At 46.3% G+C, this 19,355-nt stretch overlaps 1 protein-coding gene and 1 long non-coding RNA gene across 2 annotated transcripts in view; one reads left to right on the top strand and one right to left on the bottom strand.

Annotated features, from left to right (window-relative positions):
• The window catches only part of LOC109317353 (tetraspanin-15-like), a 186,751-nt gene that overhangs the window by 150,528 nt on the left and 16,868 nt on the right, over positions 1-19,355 (bottom strand). Inside the window, exon 2 of the mRNA XM_019545979.1 lies at positions 3,644-3,829. Within this exon, the coding sequence (XP_019401524.1) occupies positions 3,644-3,829 (186 nt within the window). The remainder of the gene's footprint in view (positions 1-3,643; positions 3,830-19,355) is intronic.
• On the top strand, positions 4,024-18,118 carry LOC109317355. Its single transcript, XR_002103034.1, has 3 exons — positions 4,024-4,034; positions 8,160-8,165; positions 18,002-18,118. It is a non-coding gene; the product is annotated as an uncharacterized LOC109317355 (long non-coding RNA).

The raw sequence follows: 19,355 nt of genomic DNA, 5'->3' as shown, positions 1-19,355 counted from the left end.
TTTAACAAAATACTGAGAGTTCAGAAATACACATATGGAATTTCCTATGAGTAAATGCAGTGAAATGAAGATCCTCAATTGGCAATTTGCATCATTCACTGCAGTATGTGAATAACATATATATAATGGGTAATATTAGAAATACCTGTTCTTCCTGCTTGCCCATTCATTAGAGTTCCTTGAGATTATCCATTCACTTGTAACATGACCAAACAGTCACATGTTACAGATGATATAAAAGTATTTGCATAATGCCTGCAAAGCATGCTGGGAAGATACCAGCTACTGGAATATTATGCTAACTATATATATCATAGGCAATTATTGCTATGGAAGCAAAGATAATATTGGTTCTCTTACTTAAGCAAATATCTATATTCATTCAAGAGCAAGGACTGTGCAATTTTTAGAAGCAACAAGCCATCAAAACACCTTTGTGAATAAGTTATCAGGAGTGTTTAATTAAGAAAAAAAAAATCAGACAAGACTGGCAGCTGATAAAGACTGAGGAATGGCATTAACTTCTCCATCCAGACTATTAGTATTCCATACATGTGTGCTGCAGCAAAATTGCTCTACAGAGCATCCCAGGTCATTCATCTGAAAGTGAGTTACTTACTGAGAGAGAATTGAATGAGGTTGAACAGCCAGTGATGTGTAAACTGAGCTGTTGCAAAGCCACAGACTGACGTCATACCCAGCAAAGTGGAACAAAGAAAGCTTGATCTGTGCATTCGCAACATCCCAGGCAGAATTCAAAACAGCCGGCACATATTAATTTGCAATATTGATGGGTTGGGTTTTTACCTGTAGCACTACTGAAGGCTACAGGCAGAGGGCTATCTAACTTGCTCCCATTTCTGCAGTATTTGAGCAGATTCCTGAAAGAGCCCTTGGCAGCTTAGAGTTTACTAGTGAAACTCAGCAAATAGCAAGAGGTGACTACCATCACCCTTGCCTGAGGACTGGCTTCAACAGACATAGCCCTGGCTGGGGAAGGGGATATAATGACAGAAGTTGGCAGTGACGCCGTTCTGCATCTCCCACAAGCAGCCTAGGTTCAGCTTAGGATCAACCTGATCCAGAAGTCCTAGGTTCAGCCCTCACTAACAAGCTGTCTAGGCTCATCATTACAAGTGGTGACCTGCAGGAGGAATCTGAACTGCTGAAGGCCTCTGAAAATCAGGAATGATTTCCACAGCCCTTGTGAGTGCTGCCCATACTAACCCTGTGTGCCTCTTCCCCCTCTCTAGCAGAGAGTCTATGCGTTTGGGTAGGTGGACTACTACTACCAACAAGCCAATGGCCCCCATTCTTTATTGTAGACAGTTGAGGCTCGTGCTTTGACACCTTGAGGTCCCTGGCTCAGGTCTGATCAACAGCCTGATGAAGGGCCTCCTTGCATGTCTGCATGGCTACAAAACAAACAACACAAATGCCACATGTGATTTTAAAGAGCTGGGAACTTCCCAGGACACAGCGTCAGCTAGGGCAGTTCCCAGCTATGGGCTAGGTGCTTTGCCAACACTGGTGCTTATCTAATCAGTTCCTAGCTCATAAAGTACAACTCCCCACAACCTCTGACACAGAGGTTGGCAATGGTCTTGGGCAGAGCGCCAAAAATACCTACAACTTGGACTTGTAAGATGTTGACGTGCCGGGGCAGATGGCAGGGAAGCTGCAAGGAGCCCGATCTTTGTTGTGGTAGCACAGCCCTGTCTCCTTCCCTGCTGTCTGCCCCGCAGCGCACATGCCAAGCAAAGTGCCTTTGCATGTGTGCTGGGGGTTGCCTACCTCTCCTCTAACCTCTCTTTTAAGGCCTGTTGCTGTGAGCAGAGCCAGACAGCCCAAATTTCTTTACTATTCCTTCCATCCAGGAAGAGCACACATCAACTGCAGCTGCTTCCTCAGCCTGATGAAGGGTTTTTAAACCTGAAGGCTTGCTAAGATATATTTCTCCAACTACTCAGTTGGTCTAATAAAAGATAACAGGTTCACTTAAAGAACCTTGTCTGACTATGTCCTCAGAACAACACGGCTACAACCTACACACCCCACTTAACACACACGTGTCATGAGTTTTGCTTTGAACAGTTTGAGGTGAAGTTTCACAGACACCCCTGCACCTATCTCGTTGAAACTTGGCAGGCTTCATGGCCTTAGAAGAGACTACCATCCTGGGCACATTTCACCCCAACAGTAAAGGCACACGATAAACTGCAGCGAGCCACAGCTGCCCAACAACATCAGCACCACAAAGCTTCAACTCACCCTTTGGGAAAAAGTTAAGAACTAAGCCCAGTGCTTGGTCCCCTGTGTCTTATATCTCTTGGAGTTTTTAGTAAAAAGGGAAATTTTCCCTCCCATTAAAACTGCTCTACAAAAGGAAGTGAAGCTAGTTGCTCTTTGAACTGTCAGAGCTGAAATAAACTTAACAGCAGAGAGTTTGCTAAGCCAGAGCTGGAATTACATCCCTAAAATAACTTAGTGTTTGAACCCAGAGGGAACCCCACAGCACATCCTGCAGATACTGTCAGGCATTCAACCACAGATAATGAGAAGAGGCTTAGGCACCAGCTCTGAAATTAAAATATATCAGGCAGGCTGTTCCTGCCACACTGGCTTCTCTTCTGATCTGCACATATCAGAGTCCTTCCATGCAAACACATTATGTAGGACTGCAATGCCCAAGAGCATCATATTCCACCACGGGGAACACCAATGGCTTGTCTTAAACTTATGGGGCAGAGGTGGGAGGAAGCCATGTGAAGGTGTGGCTGAAGCAGAGGATGGCAAATACAGAGGAGGAGGAGGATGGGACAAACAAACCTCGAGGCTAGCCTAGCATTTGGACCAAGGGAAAAGGCAACTGGGGAGGAATATGTTTGGCCACCCTTGGCCTCTCCATTTGTTATTGATGAAAGTTTCCTTTAATTAACACCTGGCACTGACTAACACAAACGTTTGCTTCCTTGAATTGCTGTTCGTCAGCATGGTGAACTTAAATGAGCAGGAGTCACACATTCGCTCAGGTGTTCAGCTCCCACTTCTACCCAGCCCACCATATACTGGGGAAGAAATGGTCCATAAACACCTCTAATGCAGCATGAGGGCTCAGTTTTACACCCTGGTTCTTCAAGCATACTGTGGATCAGGGTTTACACATCAAGCATACTGTGGATCAGCTCAAAGCCACTGTGGATCAGGGTTTCCACAGTGACCTGGATATATTTTTGCAGAAAATGGATTCAGCTGCATACTAACAGCTGGCAGTGAAAAGAAAACCGCATTCAATGTATTTAGATCAATGGTCATGAAGGCAAACATTACCTATTCAGCAACAGCAGGTCATCACTTCAGTGCCACCCATAAACATGTAATCATAATGCTTCACTTACCAGAGTCCTTCCATGTCAAACAGGTTTCCTAAAAGATGTTGGTATGAAGGAAATACTACAGACCAGGCCACCCTTTCTTTCCCTTGATCACATTGTCGTAAGACGACTCTGCGCCAATATATAAAAAGCCACAAGTGATATGGAAGGAAGCTCATTCAGTTTCTGGTTTGGATAGATCCTGGGATGCTGACTGACCCACAGCCCATAAGACACCATGTAGGATGAAAGAGGGAGGAAGGCCTTACCATCTTCAGCAGTGTCCGGTTGTCTCTGAGGGATCCAACCGTTCCGATGAAGGAAACGACAAACATGGTGATGCCCAGGAGGAGCAGGATCACAGCTGGAGCCAGGAAGATCCCTTCCAAGGTTTTGTGCTTCTGCCTCTCCACTTCTGCATATATGCCAATGCACAGAATCACCAGACCTATGATCTGCAATGGAAACACAGGGGTCAGGCCAGGGGGCAGCAGGGTTACAATACAACAGCAATGACACATAAATGGAAAAACAAAGAGAGTAAGGTAATGAATCAGAGACTAACCCTCAGCGGAGTCCAGTTCCGGTTGCCCTCTCGCCATCCTACTACTACAGATGGTTGGAAAAGCGGATTTGCTATTGTAACTACAAAGAACAGGGGTCTAAAATCCCCATTTGCAGCACTTTGGCTCAGATGCGAGTACCAGAGCGAGGGGAATGCATCCAAGTATCTTTGATGATGTATCAAGGCTGAATCCACTGGAAATGAAGTTGATGAAGTTCTCCTGGGCATACCAGCCAGGAAAACAAAAGTACTAGGCTTCCGAACTCAAGTTAAGAATGTTGCATTTCTACAGATCCCTACTTCTCCAGAAAGATGCAAGTTTGAAATCCAAATTTGAATCTGTTTTTTTTGCAAGTGGGGGTGGAGTTAAGGGAATGGATTCAAACATTCGAAGGTTTGAAATCTGAACCCAAAAGTTGCTACTGATGCCCCTTGATAGCTGACACTTACAAAAAAAGAAGCATTTCATGTGTGCAAATGACTTAGGATGTTGGGGGTGAAAACAGGTATGGAAACGCAGCACAGGAGCCTGTGCTATGTTCTACTGTTCCCTCAAGGAGCTGATGCTGTCAGGGCTGGGCTTCTGTTCCCTGGTCTGGGAAAGGTACTTGGAGCAGCAATTCTGCCTTAAAAAGGTATCTTATTGTTTCACAGAAGTGACAAAATATTGTATTTCTCTCTCTCTCACACACACACACTTACACACACAGAAAGTGAAAGATGAGCTGGAGGCCTAATGGCAAGGAAATGTAGGGAACCCCAAAGGAGCTCGTCTGTGATCAGGAGTTTTGAAGGCACTTGCTCTACAGCATGCACATTTCAATAACGTACTGCACCTCTCTGAGCACCAAGGCAAATGCATGCAATCTGGCTTTTAAAGTTGCTGCGCACCCCCAACTCCTCCTGGGTTCAATGAGGACAGAACGTGCCCAGTAGCTGCCAGTGCTTCACACTGGGGCTGCCGTGCCCCTTGGGACCACCTGAGCTGGGTGCCTGTGCAAGCACCACTGCCATAGAGGGAAGCACTGCCCCCCGCCCCAGAGCCCAGGGACTGCAGCACGCCCTCCCCTCCCCTTCCCGCTGCCGGAGAGGCAGGTAAGTGGACGTGTGCCTGTCACAGGGGTTTAATCGGCTCTAAATTGAAGCAGTATTTTTAAGAACCCACCGCTTCAATTTAGGGCCCCTGTTTCATCTCTGCATGCCCTGGAGCAGGGGTTTTCTTACCATGCATGTTTTTAACATAGACCTAGCCCAAAGGGACCTGTTCTTGGTTGGGTTCTCCCAATACGGGCAAACAGCCAGAACTACCACTGCTGCTACTGTGCTGCCATCTTACAGACAGATTTAAGGGTCCACTCAGTTTTTACAGACCCTATATGGCACTTTTCAGTCAGGCAGGACAGTTATCCTTGGCTAAATTCCGAAGTAGGTAAACCTGAATGCCTCAGAGATATTAAGGGTCCTTAACTTATATGCTGAAAAGCCAGAGGGAGCTTTGACTAATCAGCATTTCTGTAATAATTAAGCCCAAAATGTTTTGAGCCAGGAACAAAAGGCTGATGTGATCTCAGGACCAAATGCCTGATGTGAAAGGGCTCATAACTAAAAATGCAGAATCTTATCCTGACAAAGCAGAGTGAAACAGTTTGTGCTCTCTCAGTCTGGATCCAGCTTTTGCTTTTCAGGGAGCTGTTTGTGCAACTCACTCTGCATGATTCTCTTAAAGGAGACTCAACTAGACTCACTTAGATTTTATCAAAGGTGCTTACTCTAACCTCCTCTGCAGTTATGCCAATCAGTGGTAGTTTCATAGATGTTAGGGGCTGGAGGGGACCTTTTAAGATAATTGGGTCCAGCCCCCCTGCACTTGGGCAGAAAAGACTCCTGGGATCAGATGACCCCAGCAAGATGGGCGTCAAGATGCCAGGGAGGATGACTGTACCACCTCTGGGGGGAACCTGTTCCAGACCCTTGGCACTCAGCTTGTAAAGAAGCTTGTACCCTAACCCTAATTCTGTTGGTGACATGGAGCTCACACCAGGGTGAAACCAGTTGACTGATTGCCTTTTCTTTCTCCTACTCCAGATGGGTCACTTCCTTCGTCTGGCCCTGGAATCCAAGTAATAAAATGGAGAGGCAGCAAGGTCTGGGACTCAGGGGACCCAAGTACTCAGTCACTGGCTTGGGAAAGTCATTTCTTCTTGTCTCATTATCTGTAGGCAGGGGTAACAATATTTGGCTGCTACTGTCAAGTGCTTTCAGATCCAAGGACAAAAAGCATTAGGCAAAACGAGGCACTTTCGAATTAGCACAGCCTTCTCTCCTCACTTTTTCATTGAAACAGCTCTAATTTACAGAAAGAAACAAAAAAGTTCATACAAAACAAGTGTCCTAATAAGGGAAGGTTTAAATCGCCACAGCTAAGAACTGACTCCGGCACTCACCCGGATACAGATTAAGTTGATGGGTGACAATTTTATCTTATCCACTTGCCGACTTCAGATTGAAACTGGCAATTAGCTCTCAAGTGCTTCGCGTTGTCAAAAGCTGGTTTGCTTTACACCTGTCATCTGTGCGGCATTGTCGTTATACAGAAACTGGGCGGAAGGGGGAAATTGATTACTTCTCAGCTAGTTTCAAGCCGACATCTGAAAAGGTTAGCAAGTAAACCAAGGCGTGCACAGCCTCAGCAACTCTTCATGCTTTCACAGGCACTGCTGCAAACACCCCCAGAGCAATTTCTAGACCCTTTACTTTCCTGCTTCAAATACAAAAGGAGAAGGGGAAGGGGGCTGTATTTAAAAAAACCTAGTCATGCAGGGATTATCCCAGTGAGAACTGGCAAGAATGGGTGATGGAAGGGTGGGAGAAAACCCCACACCACCAGACCGGGATTCAATCTGGCTCATGTGGTGCTGAGTGGGAGAGTGTGCCATGCTGATGCCTGGAAAAATCTCCAGGGAAAATGTAGGAGGCAAGAGAGATGAGTTCACAACGATCAGCTTTTCAGAATTTGTCACTGATTTATTAATCAGTTCCTGTCTTTTTGATGCTTTGAGGGCTAAGAAACCGCAGGGATTACCAAACCCGAGAGAGCTCAAAAAAGGCTTGGGCAATGTACAGCATGCTTTCCAACACGCAATCCTCATCAAATACTTCAGTCCTGAACTGGGCAGCAGAACAAGTGCCATATGGCCATTTCTGCTGTTATTCAGGAATATGACACTATATTTTGTTTCAACTGAGGCATTTGCATAAAACTTATACTGACCGCCAACAAAGCGTAAGGTCTGTGCATAAGTGATAAAATCCCTGGCAGCAGTACCATAATCCTATAAGCACTGGACGTGCTTTTTGATAGGCATAACCAAGACAAAGCAGCCAAGTTTCTTTTGCTAAAAGTTCTTTCAGTGATTCTCAGCCTTTGAATAAGAGCAACTCACTTCTGACTGACCGGACTGCTTCTCAGCACCTTTTCAGCTCCTCCCTTGACTTGGTTGAAGAGAACCATAGGTCCCAAAGCCTGTAAACATGGACAACCAGGAGTTAGGCCCCTCTAGGCTCCAAACTCTTGATTTCAGGTACATGCGAGGTCACTGCTCCTATACTGATGTGCAAAGTGCATACTGTGTGCAGCTACCTGCTGGCTTTTTCTTTTTGTTGGTTATATCAAGCTTGCCTGGTTCTGGCAGGAATTCACCAAGTGCCTTACAGTGGTGCTCTATCCTGTGCCCTGGGCACATCAAATCCCAAACCTACTGCTTCGGACTTTGCTACTGCTGTGACTTTTGTTTTGTGCCCTGCACCTTTCAGTCTCTCTGGACCCTGTTTGCTACAGAGAGAGGCAATTATTTTGAGAGGCAGAGCAGAAGCAGAGGCACGCTGTGCTTTCTTCATGTTAATAAAATAGTAGGTTTAAGAGACTCCAGGGAAGCGTTCCACTCCACACTGATTTTTTTCCCACTAAGATTTTGATAAGGGCCCTTATCAGAGGCAAGTAAAAATAATGGTTAAGAGACTAGGTGTTATCACAGATCAGAACCACCCTCCAGGATAAGAAATAAGGAAACAAAGCTCCCTTGTATGGGGAAATCTGAGGACTAGTGTTCATTATTTGAATCACAGCAGCATCAATGGGGTTGGGGTGCTCATTTTGCCAGCTGTGGAGCAAACATAGCAGTGTAGGTTGGTGAAGCTGAGGAAGCTGGCAATGGTGTGAGTAGTGTGTGGCATTTGTGCTGGTGAGATGCTTAAGCAGCATACTGAGTCACATTCATGGTCCATCTAGCCTTGTATCTCCTCTCCAACAGCAGCAGTAGTAGGCACTTTGGAGAGAGAGTGTGCATGCATATGAACAGGGCATATCTAATCCCCCCCACATCATAACCCTTTGTGGCATCCACTCTTACTGGTTTAGGAATATCAGAGGACACATCCCTGACCAGTCTGTTCGTAAGATGTGAATTCCTCTCCTTAAAAGGCTGTGTGCCAAGACAACTAGCCCATTTCAGTCCAAATACACTTTGTGACTCCAGAGGCTGCTAGTGAGTCTACCCTGAAATAGGATTACTTCCCAGAGATAAGTAACAGTGGCGTCAGGCCTTCAGAGACCTTCACTAACCAAACCTCCTGACCCACAGGATTTTCTCACCTACACTCTCAGCTACACCAGATCTTCTATAGAAAACCCCGAGCCCAGTACCTAGACTCCCTATGGGACGCATGAGAACTAAGCAATTCAGATTCTGTTAAACCCAAATGCTCCAGGAAGAGAAATGGACATTTTCCCTCTCTGCCAGAGAATACGTCTGCCTTGTGCCCCCTTGCAACTAGGTGTAGTTCTAGTGGACGTGGTTTGCATGTCAACTCTGCTGACAAGAGGAGGAGGTCCTGTGGTTCAGGCAAAGGAGCTGGTACTCAGGACATTCAGTTATTGGTTCTGTGATTCCCATGTGATTTCAGGCAAATTACTTAATCTCTAGGTCTTGGTTCCCCTTTGCCTTACAATCAGGATGATCTCTCTGTCCTGAGCTGTCTATATAGACCACGGACTCTCTGAGGCAAGGTCTCATACATACATTGTTAAGTACTTTAGGTCTTTGATCCCATTTCTGGTCTGTAGGTGCTACTATAGAAAGACTACTACTTCATTGGGTGCTTTTGTAACCCTTGGGAAAATGAGAGAGGGATTTCTTTATTTTATTCAGAGAAAGCTGCCTGATACCAATCACCATAGCATCAATTATGTAATATGGAAGGGCAAGTTCTTACAGCAGAAGTGAAAAATATTGGGGGCTGGCTCTGGATAGCAAGTATTACTGTGATATGATTTCACTTTCCTGACCTATTTACATGGTTTCACTGTTTCTGTGTCCTAACTATTTTGCCCAAGTACTCCAGGTTTCTCATACTAATTTATGGTGACATTTCAATCCTTAACTTTCATGTTCAATCCTTGCTCTTTTTTGGAGATATTATTTTTTGCTTGTAGTCTGAAACTATTTCTGGAGCATAATAAATGGCTGGCTGTGTCCATCAATCATTCTACTTTCAGACTCTGCTTTTTCATTTAGAATGGAAATTAAATCCACTGAAAAGTAAGGCTTGTACTTGCAGTATTTTATAGGCACTGTAACTATTTAAAATGAAGTAGGCAGAAACATTTCTGATAAGTTCTTCTTAATGATCCTTTTATCTTTGGGTTCTAATTTTAGGCATCAAAACTGGGCATTGGGACCTTTGTTGGTTTAATGTTTACATCTTCCCTTGTGTCTGAGAAAAATGTATCTGGAACTGCACAGGCTAAGTGGGGGAAAAATAATCAGGGAATATTGACCATAATCAGCTTCTCTATTGTTTTTGTGTCACTGAAGCTGGCTAGCCCTGAACAGTTATTGGTTTTAATTAATGAATATGTGACACGAGTTAAAAACAGCTCAATAGCAACTGTGTGGGGAACTGGTTCAATTTAAAACCCCCAAGGGCTAGGGACAGAAGTTATATATAAACCAGTTGAAGTGATCAGAAACTGGTGTAAACCTGTAACAGAACAAAAATTCAGTGCACACAAACCAGTTTTAAAATGGCTGAAACTGGTTTAAGATAAACCTTGTTGAATGCAGTACCAGACTTAACCCACTGAGGTCAAACTGGTTTATGGAACTTCTGTCCCAGACCCCTTCTGGGTTTAAGTTAAATCAGAGTCCCCCAGCAGCCCTGGGCTGGACTGTGCTCTCTGCTCCAGACAGCAGAGCTGGCCCCACCCCTCTGCTCCCTCACCTGAGCAGGAGTGGGGGGGTGGCTAGACGCCAGCCCAGCATGGCCCCCTGAGGTGAAGGGGGCAGAAAGGGACTTTATTCCTTCATCCCTCCCCTCCGCCCCGGGGGCCCCAGTTGGGGTCTGCCTGGCCAGGTGCAAATGGCAGAGGTGGGCTGGCAGACCCCCAGGTGCGAGTGGCAGAAGACGGGAAGACCCTTGCTGCAGTCCCCAAGTGGAAGAAGGGAATACCCTCCCTCCCTGCCCCCTTTGCCTCAGGGGGCCATGCTGACCGGCGTCTGGCCATGCCCCTGCCCCTGGAGCAGTGAGGGCCGAGCGACCCTGGCAGAGGCTGTTGTGCTTCAGCCAGGCAGACTGTGGCTCAGGTCCCCTGAGGGGAGGGGGGAATAAACCCCCCCCCCGCCCCTTTCACCTCAGGGGACCATGTCAGGCTAGCATCCGGCTGCGGGCCAGGGTCTGGACACGCTCATTCCCCGTCCCCCCAGAAAAGCCTGGCAAGAGCTGCTTCCCCACTCCCCCTCCAGGCACACCACAGCTGGGGTCCCTGCTCACCTACCCCTCACCCAACCACTGCCGAAGGGGAGGGAGGGCTCACTCTAGCGCCCTCCAGCTTCTGGCCTGAGCCACTGCAAGCATGCGGCTGCATTTCCAAAATCAAAAGTGAATGTCTCTTCACTTGCTTGCCAGTTCAGTCTATACAGGTTAGACTAACCTGCAAAGGTTCAATCGATTCATACTCAGGCTTTTCGAATGTCTGTACTAAAGCGTGCAGCATCTGTGGGCCCTCCTATAGCATGGTATGTTAAGAATGACCTTTCTTAGACTGAAATCACTTAGTCCTGCTGGAAGCAGGGTTTGCTCAAGGTATGGTACCACATGCCTGATGGCTGAGGAGCCCCCAGCCTTTCTTCTTATAGGACTGTTGCTTTACAAGCAGCCCTTGTCCATACGTAGCCAGAACCTCTTACTAATCTTGAGAGCTTGACTGCAGGAGCCCCCAGCTGCTTTCTGCTGCCACTTCTCGCTTATTCAAAATAGGCTTCTTCACTCCAGCAAAACTAAGAAACTCAGTCCCTTCCCACTAGTTGCTGAAGCCTTATATAAATGAATTTACCTTTTGCAGATGTCATCCCCTCCCAGGTATGTTCTGACGGGATTGGTGTTGCTAGGAAGAAACGCTGGAGAAAACACTTACCTTGCTACCGTTCAGGGAGGCAAGGGAAATCAGTCAAAAATAGACTTAGGGCAGCAAGGGGTGTCAGAAAGAGACATCAGAGGCCATTTGTTAGGGTCTGCTGGTTCTGACTGTAGCAGGATGATATTAATAAGTGTTTAATAATGGTCTACACAACCTCTGCCTGCTCTGTGGATAGGAATCCCATAAAGCCAACTGCTTTAGAGCATGATGATTTAAAATGCCGTAGCATAAATTACTCACCTGCTTTGGTGGAGGAACCATTTACTGCTCAAGTGCCTTACAGTCCTATGCAAGTGAAGCATATTGCAGTCCTGTGCAGGTGTGAAAGGTTATTACTGTGACTGATTCATTACATTCAAACCATCAGATAACATTTTCTTGAGATTTCACAAATTAAAGTGAGACCTTCATCTCTCACATGGATGGGAAGATATTGCAACCTTTCCTCCCAAGCACAACAGGCCAGCAGGGGAAATCCAAGATGGCAAATATAGAACTGAGACACTGCAGAAAATCCACAAGGGCTTCTTTCTTCTCAGCCACAATTAAAAAAAAAAAAAAAAAAAAAAAAAAAAAAAAAAAATCAATTTTTTTTAAAAGGTCAGCAGTCATGGGAACCAGGCAGCAGCAGATGCTGTTTGAGTCAAGCCCAGCAGGGTCACCTCAGCACATCTTAAATCCTAAACTCTTTACTCACTACTGTAGCATTTGCCTTTATGTTCCATTTGGATTTTGCCAGTACAATAGGCCCAGATGGTTCATTTCAGGCTGATTTTACTTTCTGCAGCATTATGATGGCACATACAACATCCTTGGCATTTGTTTTATAGTCTGTTTGGAAGTTATTACAGCTATAAGAGAGAAAGGGTAGGGCTTGTTCTTCATGGACAGGTTGGTTTCAGTTCCCTTCTTATTTAAGCTTTCCGTGTCTCAGATCTACAAGACAGAGACATCCACATAGGAGTACTGAACTTGCATGCACTTGAAATCAAGTTTGGAGCCTAAAGGGGCCTAATTCCGGCATGTTCGTATTTGCAGCATCTATGATTCAAATAATGAAGACTAATCAAACAGCATGTCCAATGATTATAGAATTATGGTGCTTTGCTGGGGATTTTATCATTTCCACACAAGCCTAACTTTGTTGAGGTCAATATAAGTTCTATGAAAATACTTCAACTAAAAAACAAAGACTAAGTAACTTCATATTCCTCAATAATAGCAGAGGCTGTCACATGGCACTTCTTCTGCCTGCTTCCCTATTGCACCAGCATTTCTGGCTATTTTTCTAACAACGTGGATATTTTGCCTCCATGCAATAGCATGGTCTGACTCTTCGTGGGTATGGGACCAGCGGTGTACGACTATCACACCCAGCTGGGAGGTGGTTAGTTCACAGGATTGAGAGCAAGCAGCAGGCTCCCTCCAAGCAGATCTTAAAGCTGAAGAATGAAAGGGAGAGGACCTGGAGCAACAGCAGTCAAAAGTGGGTAGAAGAAATACTTTGTTTAACAATGTGCTTAAAGGTTTTATGTTGCAGAATAAAACAATGCGTGTAAGGGGACCTGAACACATCAACAGGCCCTTGGGAAACAAGATAGTTCCCTTATAGGCAGGCAAAACAGCTGCTTACACCAGAAAAAAAACAGATAAATTAACCTCTACCTTTGCTGCACCCCCCCCCCACACTTCCCTACAGTTACAATATGAAAGAAATATATTTTTTGTTAAAGACTTGTGAGGAATATAAGGTCACTGCTGTATCAAGTAATCAGAGGCTAGTCTGTATTAAGGATAAATGTATTTTAGGTGAGTTGTAAACTTTTCATTTAATCTAAGCTACACATGCAGGAAACTCAATAATTAGAGAAAAAGGAGTAAAATTGGTGAACATCTGGTAGTTTTTTTTGATGGGGAGTTATTTCCAGGCAAACATGGAAAATTAGGGGGAAAAAAACCCTTCCATTTTGCTGAAAAATTAAGTTTGTTTTGAAAAAAACAAGTTAGTTGTTGGCAGTTTCTATAGGCCTATATAGAAAAAAACAAAACTACAAAGCACGTTTTACAAAAGCAAAATTTTTACATCAAACTAACAGGGAAAAAATACATCTCAGCCAGCTCTTCTAGTCAGGCCTTTAAACCATGGATTCCAAGAAGCCAACAGCTGGGTATATCATGAAACTGCAGAGCTACTATCAGATATCAGTGGGTTTTGGAAAGGAAGTGTTATGGACAGCTAAATTCAAAACCACTCTACCCTCAGCTGGTTCAGGGTCTGCTAGCAAACCTCAGATCTGTTTCCTCAAAAAGTTTTCAAAGTTTCAGAAACCTCTGAACAACGATAGACAAAGCCACAACATTAATTCCTCTGTTTAAGGCCCAACTTTTAATTGCTTGTTTCCCGCAAAGTACAGTGAAGATTAGATTCAGGTTTCTGGTGTGTATAGCGATGTACAGTATTGAGAAATAAGAAAGGAAAGAAAATGCTCAGCCACTGAAAGACAGAGCCAGGCTATTCGCTAGTTAACAAATATAAAAATCTGTTTTAGAACAGCTATTGCTTGGGTTGGCGATATTCAATGCCAGAAACACAAGTTGGAGAAAAAGTACTTATAAAGGAGGGCAACTCTGCCTTGAAGACAGGGGAAAATTATAAGGTCCACTGCAGAAGGTCTGACTTGGATCCTGTGCCCTTTAATCATGGTATTATGGTCCTATATTTGCGTGACCCTACAACCAGCAAGCATGCTGTTTTTATGCTACTGTTCTGTGAAATTCACTGTTCCATGTGGTTTCACTGTGAAACAAAATGATAGTGTGGATGGGAACTTGGCTGTTCAATTCCCATTCCATTCCAAAAATTATTTCTTACTATATTCTTTGGTTTGGGAGTAAACCTGCCTGTAGCAGGTACTGGAGATAGACCAAGAAGACTTTGTGACGGAGGGTATCACTGGACTCCCAGGGCACACCCACACATGCAGGCACGTGCCCTTGTAGCAGCTCAAATAGCAGTGGCACAAATACATGCTGGAGATTTGTGTCTCAGTACATGAGCCTGAACATGCACTTTGGTGTGCCACTTGGGACAAACTGACCCTGCCCAGCTCCTCCTGGATCTTCAGCCAGGGGGACCTAGAGGCTGGGGCAGTACAAAAAGCTGCTGTGGTGAGCAGCTCAAGGCTACTTGCCCTCAGGAGCTTCTGAGGCCCAGCCAGTTGGTATCTGGGGACACTAGCCCTTTGCGCCAGCTGGACTGTTGAAGCAGCCCTAACCTAGGGTGGCCCCTGCAGCAGTCTGGGGGCTGCTGCCTGGCTGTGACCTGCTGCTACCTGCGATAGCATCCACCCCCTTGGACCCGTGTCCCCATGGCTGTGCACCTGCCAGACCCAGATGGGGACCATACGGCTGCCTGGGCTATGGCACAAGCACTGTAGCAGAGCCTTCTGCACTTCTGGGATAGCTGCTAGTGGGCCTTGTCTGCACAGCTGGCCTTCGGACGGCACTGCTGTCATGTCTTCTGGTGTCCCGCTCTCCCATCTGGGCAGCTATCGCCCAGAAGATGTACTCCTTGCAGTGGCCTGCTTTGAACTGTCAGATCATGTCTTCCTGTTTACAAATTGCGCATTCTCTGATAAAACCCCCAAATTCTCTCATTAAAATACCCCAAATCCGTGTTCTACTGTGATTAAAATGAAACACTGCTATATAAAGAGAGATCAGTTGGGCAATGTTTTATTGATATATTTACAATCTTAAAGCAATTTGGAAGCCTGCCAGTGCCTCTGTCATCAACATAAAATGATTTCTAAATATCCATACACTTTGGCATTTGCTTTTTTTTTTTATCATAGAAAAATCAGAGCTGCCCCTGCCCCCTTTGCTCACCAGGAGATGTGGGGCACCGAGCAGCACTGGTATGCTAGTGCCCTGCCCTGCTCTTGCCCCTCACTCCCAACCCACAAGCCCTGCCTGCCACCACTAGCTCCCTCCCAGCAGCAGCTCCATCCAAGCACCAGGACATGACACCAGCTGCACCGGCTGCTTTGTGGGTCTGAGCAGTGCCAGCCCTGGCTGTTATGCTCCCTGTGCCTGTGCCCAGGCCCCAGCGATACTCATCAGGGAAGCCCTCGACTGGGGCTCAAGAATTGGGCTGGGCAAGCCCCTTCCCTTCCATGCCAGCCTCCCCCTGCACAGGCTGCTCTACAGGGACAGGGGGGCTCTAAGCCTGGCTCTCACAAACTCTGCTACCCAGAGCGCTCCCCCATCCCCAACCCCCATTTCTCTTTCTCTCTCACACATACACGCACACACCTCTGCTGCCAGCTCCACCCCTTCCCCCAGCCCATCACACACCCAAGTGGTGCCTGGGACCAGGAGCCCCCCAGACTGGGGCCACATGTCCCAGCACCAGTGTGAGCATGGGGCAGGGCTGCAGCGTGGCAGTTGTTTCTGCAGCTGTGGCTCCTGCCACCAGATCCCATCACGTCCTGTCTGGCAGCTGGGAACGCAAGGTATGAGATTTGTGAAGTGGATGTGGGGGGGGTGTATGTGAGTGGGGGGGGGTCATGAGCGGGGTTTATGGGGTTTGTGGGTGGATGTAGGGGTGGTTGGAGAGTTTGTGGGTGGGTATGGGGCTTGGGGGACTGCTTGGGAGGGGTGGAGCCCCTGCCTGCCCCCCCAAGTGGTGCTCACCCCCCCCCCAGCAGCTGCAGTGGCCATTGGGGTGCTCATGGCCCGCTACTGGCAAAGCCCCTAGTGGGACAGTGTGGCACAGCCTCAGCCACTTGAGATGCAGCACCACATGTGCCACATGGAGTCAACCCAACCCAGCCATGCACACCTTCAGCCAGGACTGGGCTTCTCCTGCTGTCACCTGGGCTCCCAGCACCACATGCGAGAGCCATGTGCTTTTGGGCCAGGCCAGACGTGCCTCTGTAGAGCTAGCACGGCCCAACGGCATGTGGGGCACATGGATGCAGGACCTGGCCCAGCCCGAGGGCATGTGGCTCTTGTGTGTGGTGCTGGGAGCCTGGATAGCAGCAAGAGCTGCCTGATCCTGGCCAAAGGCAGACACTGCTGGGTCAGGCCGGCTAGCTCCATGTGGCACAGGCTGTGCCAGGTCTCAGGTTGCTGGGGCTGCGTCGCACCACCGTGGGGAACTGCCAGTAGTGGGCCATGAGTACCCCTATGGTCGGTGCCCCCCCCCCACAATCTCACAGCTACCTCCACATCCCTGCTTACCTGCTGTAACCTTGCTCTGCTTCTATTAGCTGGAGTAGCAGGGACACACAGTAGCCAGAGAAATGCTCTAGAGCATCTCTTTGGAGGACCCAGTTTCTGGCTGTTTCAGAGTACACTCCAGGAGTATGCCCTGCACCACTTCTTCCCAATGTGTTTTTTTGTTGTTTTTTTTTTTTTTTTATACTTGGATTTCCTGGTATCAAAGTTAAGTCCACACTGCAAATATGTAGTGCACGGAACATTTTTTCGTTCCTAGTGTGCCTCTTGTGGCATCTCAAACTGCTTTGAGACACCGCGACAGGCACATACTCACTTGTCTGAACATGGCCCCAGAGGATTTCACCTTTCATGCTGTTATTTTATTCTCTCAGTGGGCCGATTCTCTGTTCCCTCTTTAAGGAGTCACTTACACTTACCTAAGAGACTCTTTAGCCTAATTCTGTTCTCCTGAAAAATGGGAGCAAACCCACTGTGACTCTTGTTCTACCAGAGATGAGAATGGCCTAGCCAAAGAGTTGCGCTTTACCCTCACAGCAGAAAAACAAGTCCCTGGTCACATTTTCAGGATCACGTGTGAACACCTGCAGCAAACACATCGTAATAGGAGTAGTTTGCCAAATGGTCCTGCCTTCTTCCTTGTGAGAAGCGCCATTGTTTACGTGGAAAATCAAAATGGGGCAAGTGCCACAAGGGAACATGTTGTTGAAATCAGCAACTCTCCCTGATGACAAACAAGGTGAAATCTGCCTGCAGTAACCTGACTACTATGTTGAGATCTTCAGTTCCTTTGAAGCAAAGCAGCTGGCAACATTTGAACAATCCCTTGCAAACAAATTTGCCAATTGCCTCCCTGACTGGTTTCCACCACTGAATTGTTGTTGTTGAATGCACTCAGTTAGTGCCATGCTTTTCATTTACAGGGACACAAATATTCTCTGCCACCCACTCTTAATTACATGGCAACCCACGCTATAGAGTTTGCTGGTAAATCCTCTGTAATTACATAGTAATTGCCTTGTGGTCTCCTTAATATAATGCAAACAATAATCTGCCGCAGCCTGTAATGACTGTGTGCCCTGCACTGCATCTGAGAGAACAAACCAGCCTGCATTTACCCTGTAATGAAATATAGCTACTCAGTTACTGTATGACAATACCCATACAATTAAAAGATCAGCATTCATGATGGTACATGAGAGAGAAGGAGGCTTCAGCCCCTGCAATGCAGAAGGGAAGAAGAACAGCCTCCTGGTTAAGGTCCAAGAATGGGATTTATGACCATGCTTTGCTCTGCTGGAGTTTCTAAGTAAACTGGGAGGAGATGGGGGGTAGGGGTGTGGACAGTTGCTGCATATAAAAACTGTGAAAGCTTAGACAGTGTCTCTTGCACAAAAATGCAAGACAATGGCTGGGGCAAGACTGGATTGTGGTAACAAAACTGGCACAAGAAAGTCAAACTCCCCTAATGGCCTGCAACCCATTAGCTGTTGAGCCAGTGGAGTACTTGTACCTACTACTAGACCCATGTCATAAAATAATAAACATGGTTAAAATTGTTGGCAGAGGCCTGATGCACTCCTCCCATGTGCATTTCCAAGCTAAGAAAGCCAAAGAAAAGGCTGAGCCAGAGAAGGCAAGGAAACTATATATGCATTTCAATTGACCTAGCAGCTAATGAAAACAAAAGACTAAATATGCATCTCAAGAGAAACCTGTAAAAGGTATAGGAAGGATGCCCTATATGTGACAAATGCACCCTCCTCACATTTCTCAAAATAGGTATCCAGTGTCTAAGGCAGGTGTAAGCAACGTTTTTTGGCCAGAGTGCTGAAAAAATCACGATGTGGAAGGTGCCGGAGTGCCAGCATGCCAGAAAAACAACGCGCGCGCGCGCGTGTGTGTGTGTTACATGGCAGGACACACTGCATATTAGTATATTTAATAAACATAAATGTTGCCTTTGCTCGTGTGTATTCCTTTTTTGTTGAGCATGTTGCAATGAGAGAGAGAAAAAAAGACAAATAAGAGAAAGAGGAGAGAAAAAAACAAGAGCAGAGAACCAGGCACACACACACAGAGAACCAGAACACACCCAGAACAGACACATGCACATACACATCCAGAACCAGACACGGGTGCGCACACAGACACACAGAACCAGACAGAGGCAGACAAACGCACAAAACCAGCTGCGCAGGAGCACGGAGCTATATAATTAAACAGTATAAAGCAAGACAGAACTACCAGCAAAGTATGTGCAGTTCAGGGAAGAAGAAGAAGAAGCCATCCTGCTACCCAGCCAACAAGTGAAGGATCCACGCTTTGAGGCTGGATCCACACCTTGAGGCTGAACTGCTTCCTGCCTGCACTTGGTAAAGATCTCTTTGCAGCTAAGATGATACAAGGACTAAGAGTTTGTTTTATATTGGGAAAGAGTCTTTTTCTGGCATTTAGTTTTGTAACTTGTTGGGTGTTATTAAAACAAGCCTTTCTACTAGTCATCAACTGAGCATTGTGTCAATTCTCAGAGCACTAGGTTTAAAAACCTGCTTTCTAAGTGCAACAACAGTAATATAGCCTTTCCTCACTGTGATGAGCTGAAGTCACCACTACACCATGATGCTTTAGCTATAGCTGTTCCTAAACAGTGGGTGTAAAAACATTCATGTACACATGAGTTTAAGAGCTTACAGTCAGT

This window comes from Crocodylus porosus, unplaced genomic scaffold (assembly GCF_001723895.1).
Source record: "Crocodylus porosus isolate Cpor-Errol unplaced genomic scaffold, CroPor_comp1, whole genome shotgun sequence".
Classification (NCBI taxonomy): Eukaryota; Metazoa; Chordata; order Crocodylia; family Crocodylidae; genus Crocodylus; species Crocodylus porosus.
The sequence above is the reverse complement of the archived record's forward strand: the minus strand, read 5'-3'. Positions and strand labels throughout refer to the sequence as shown.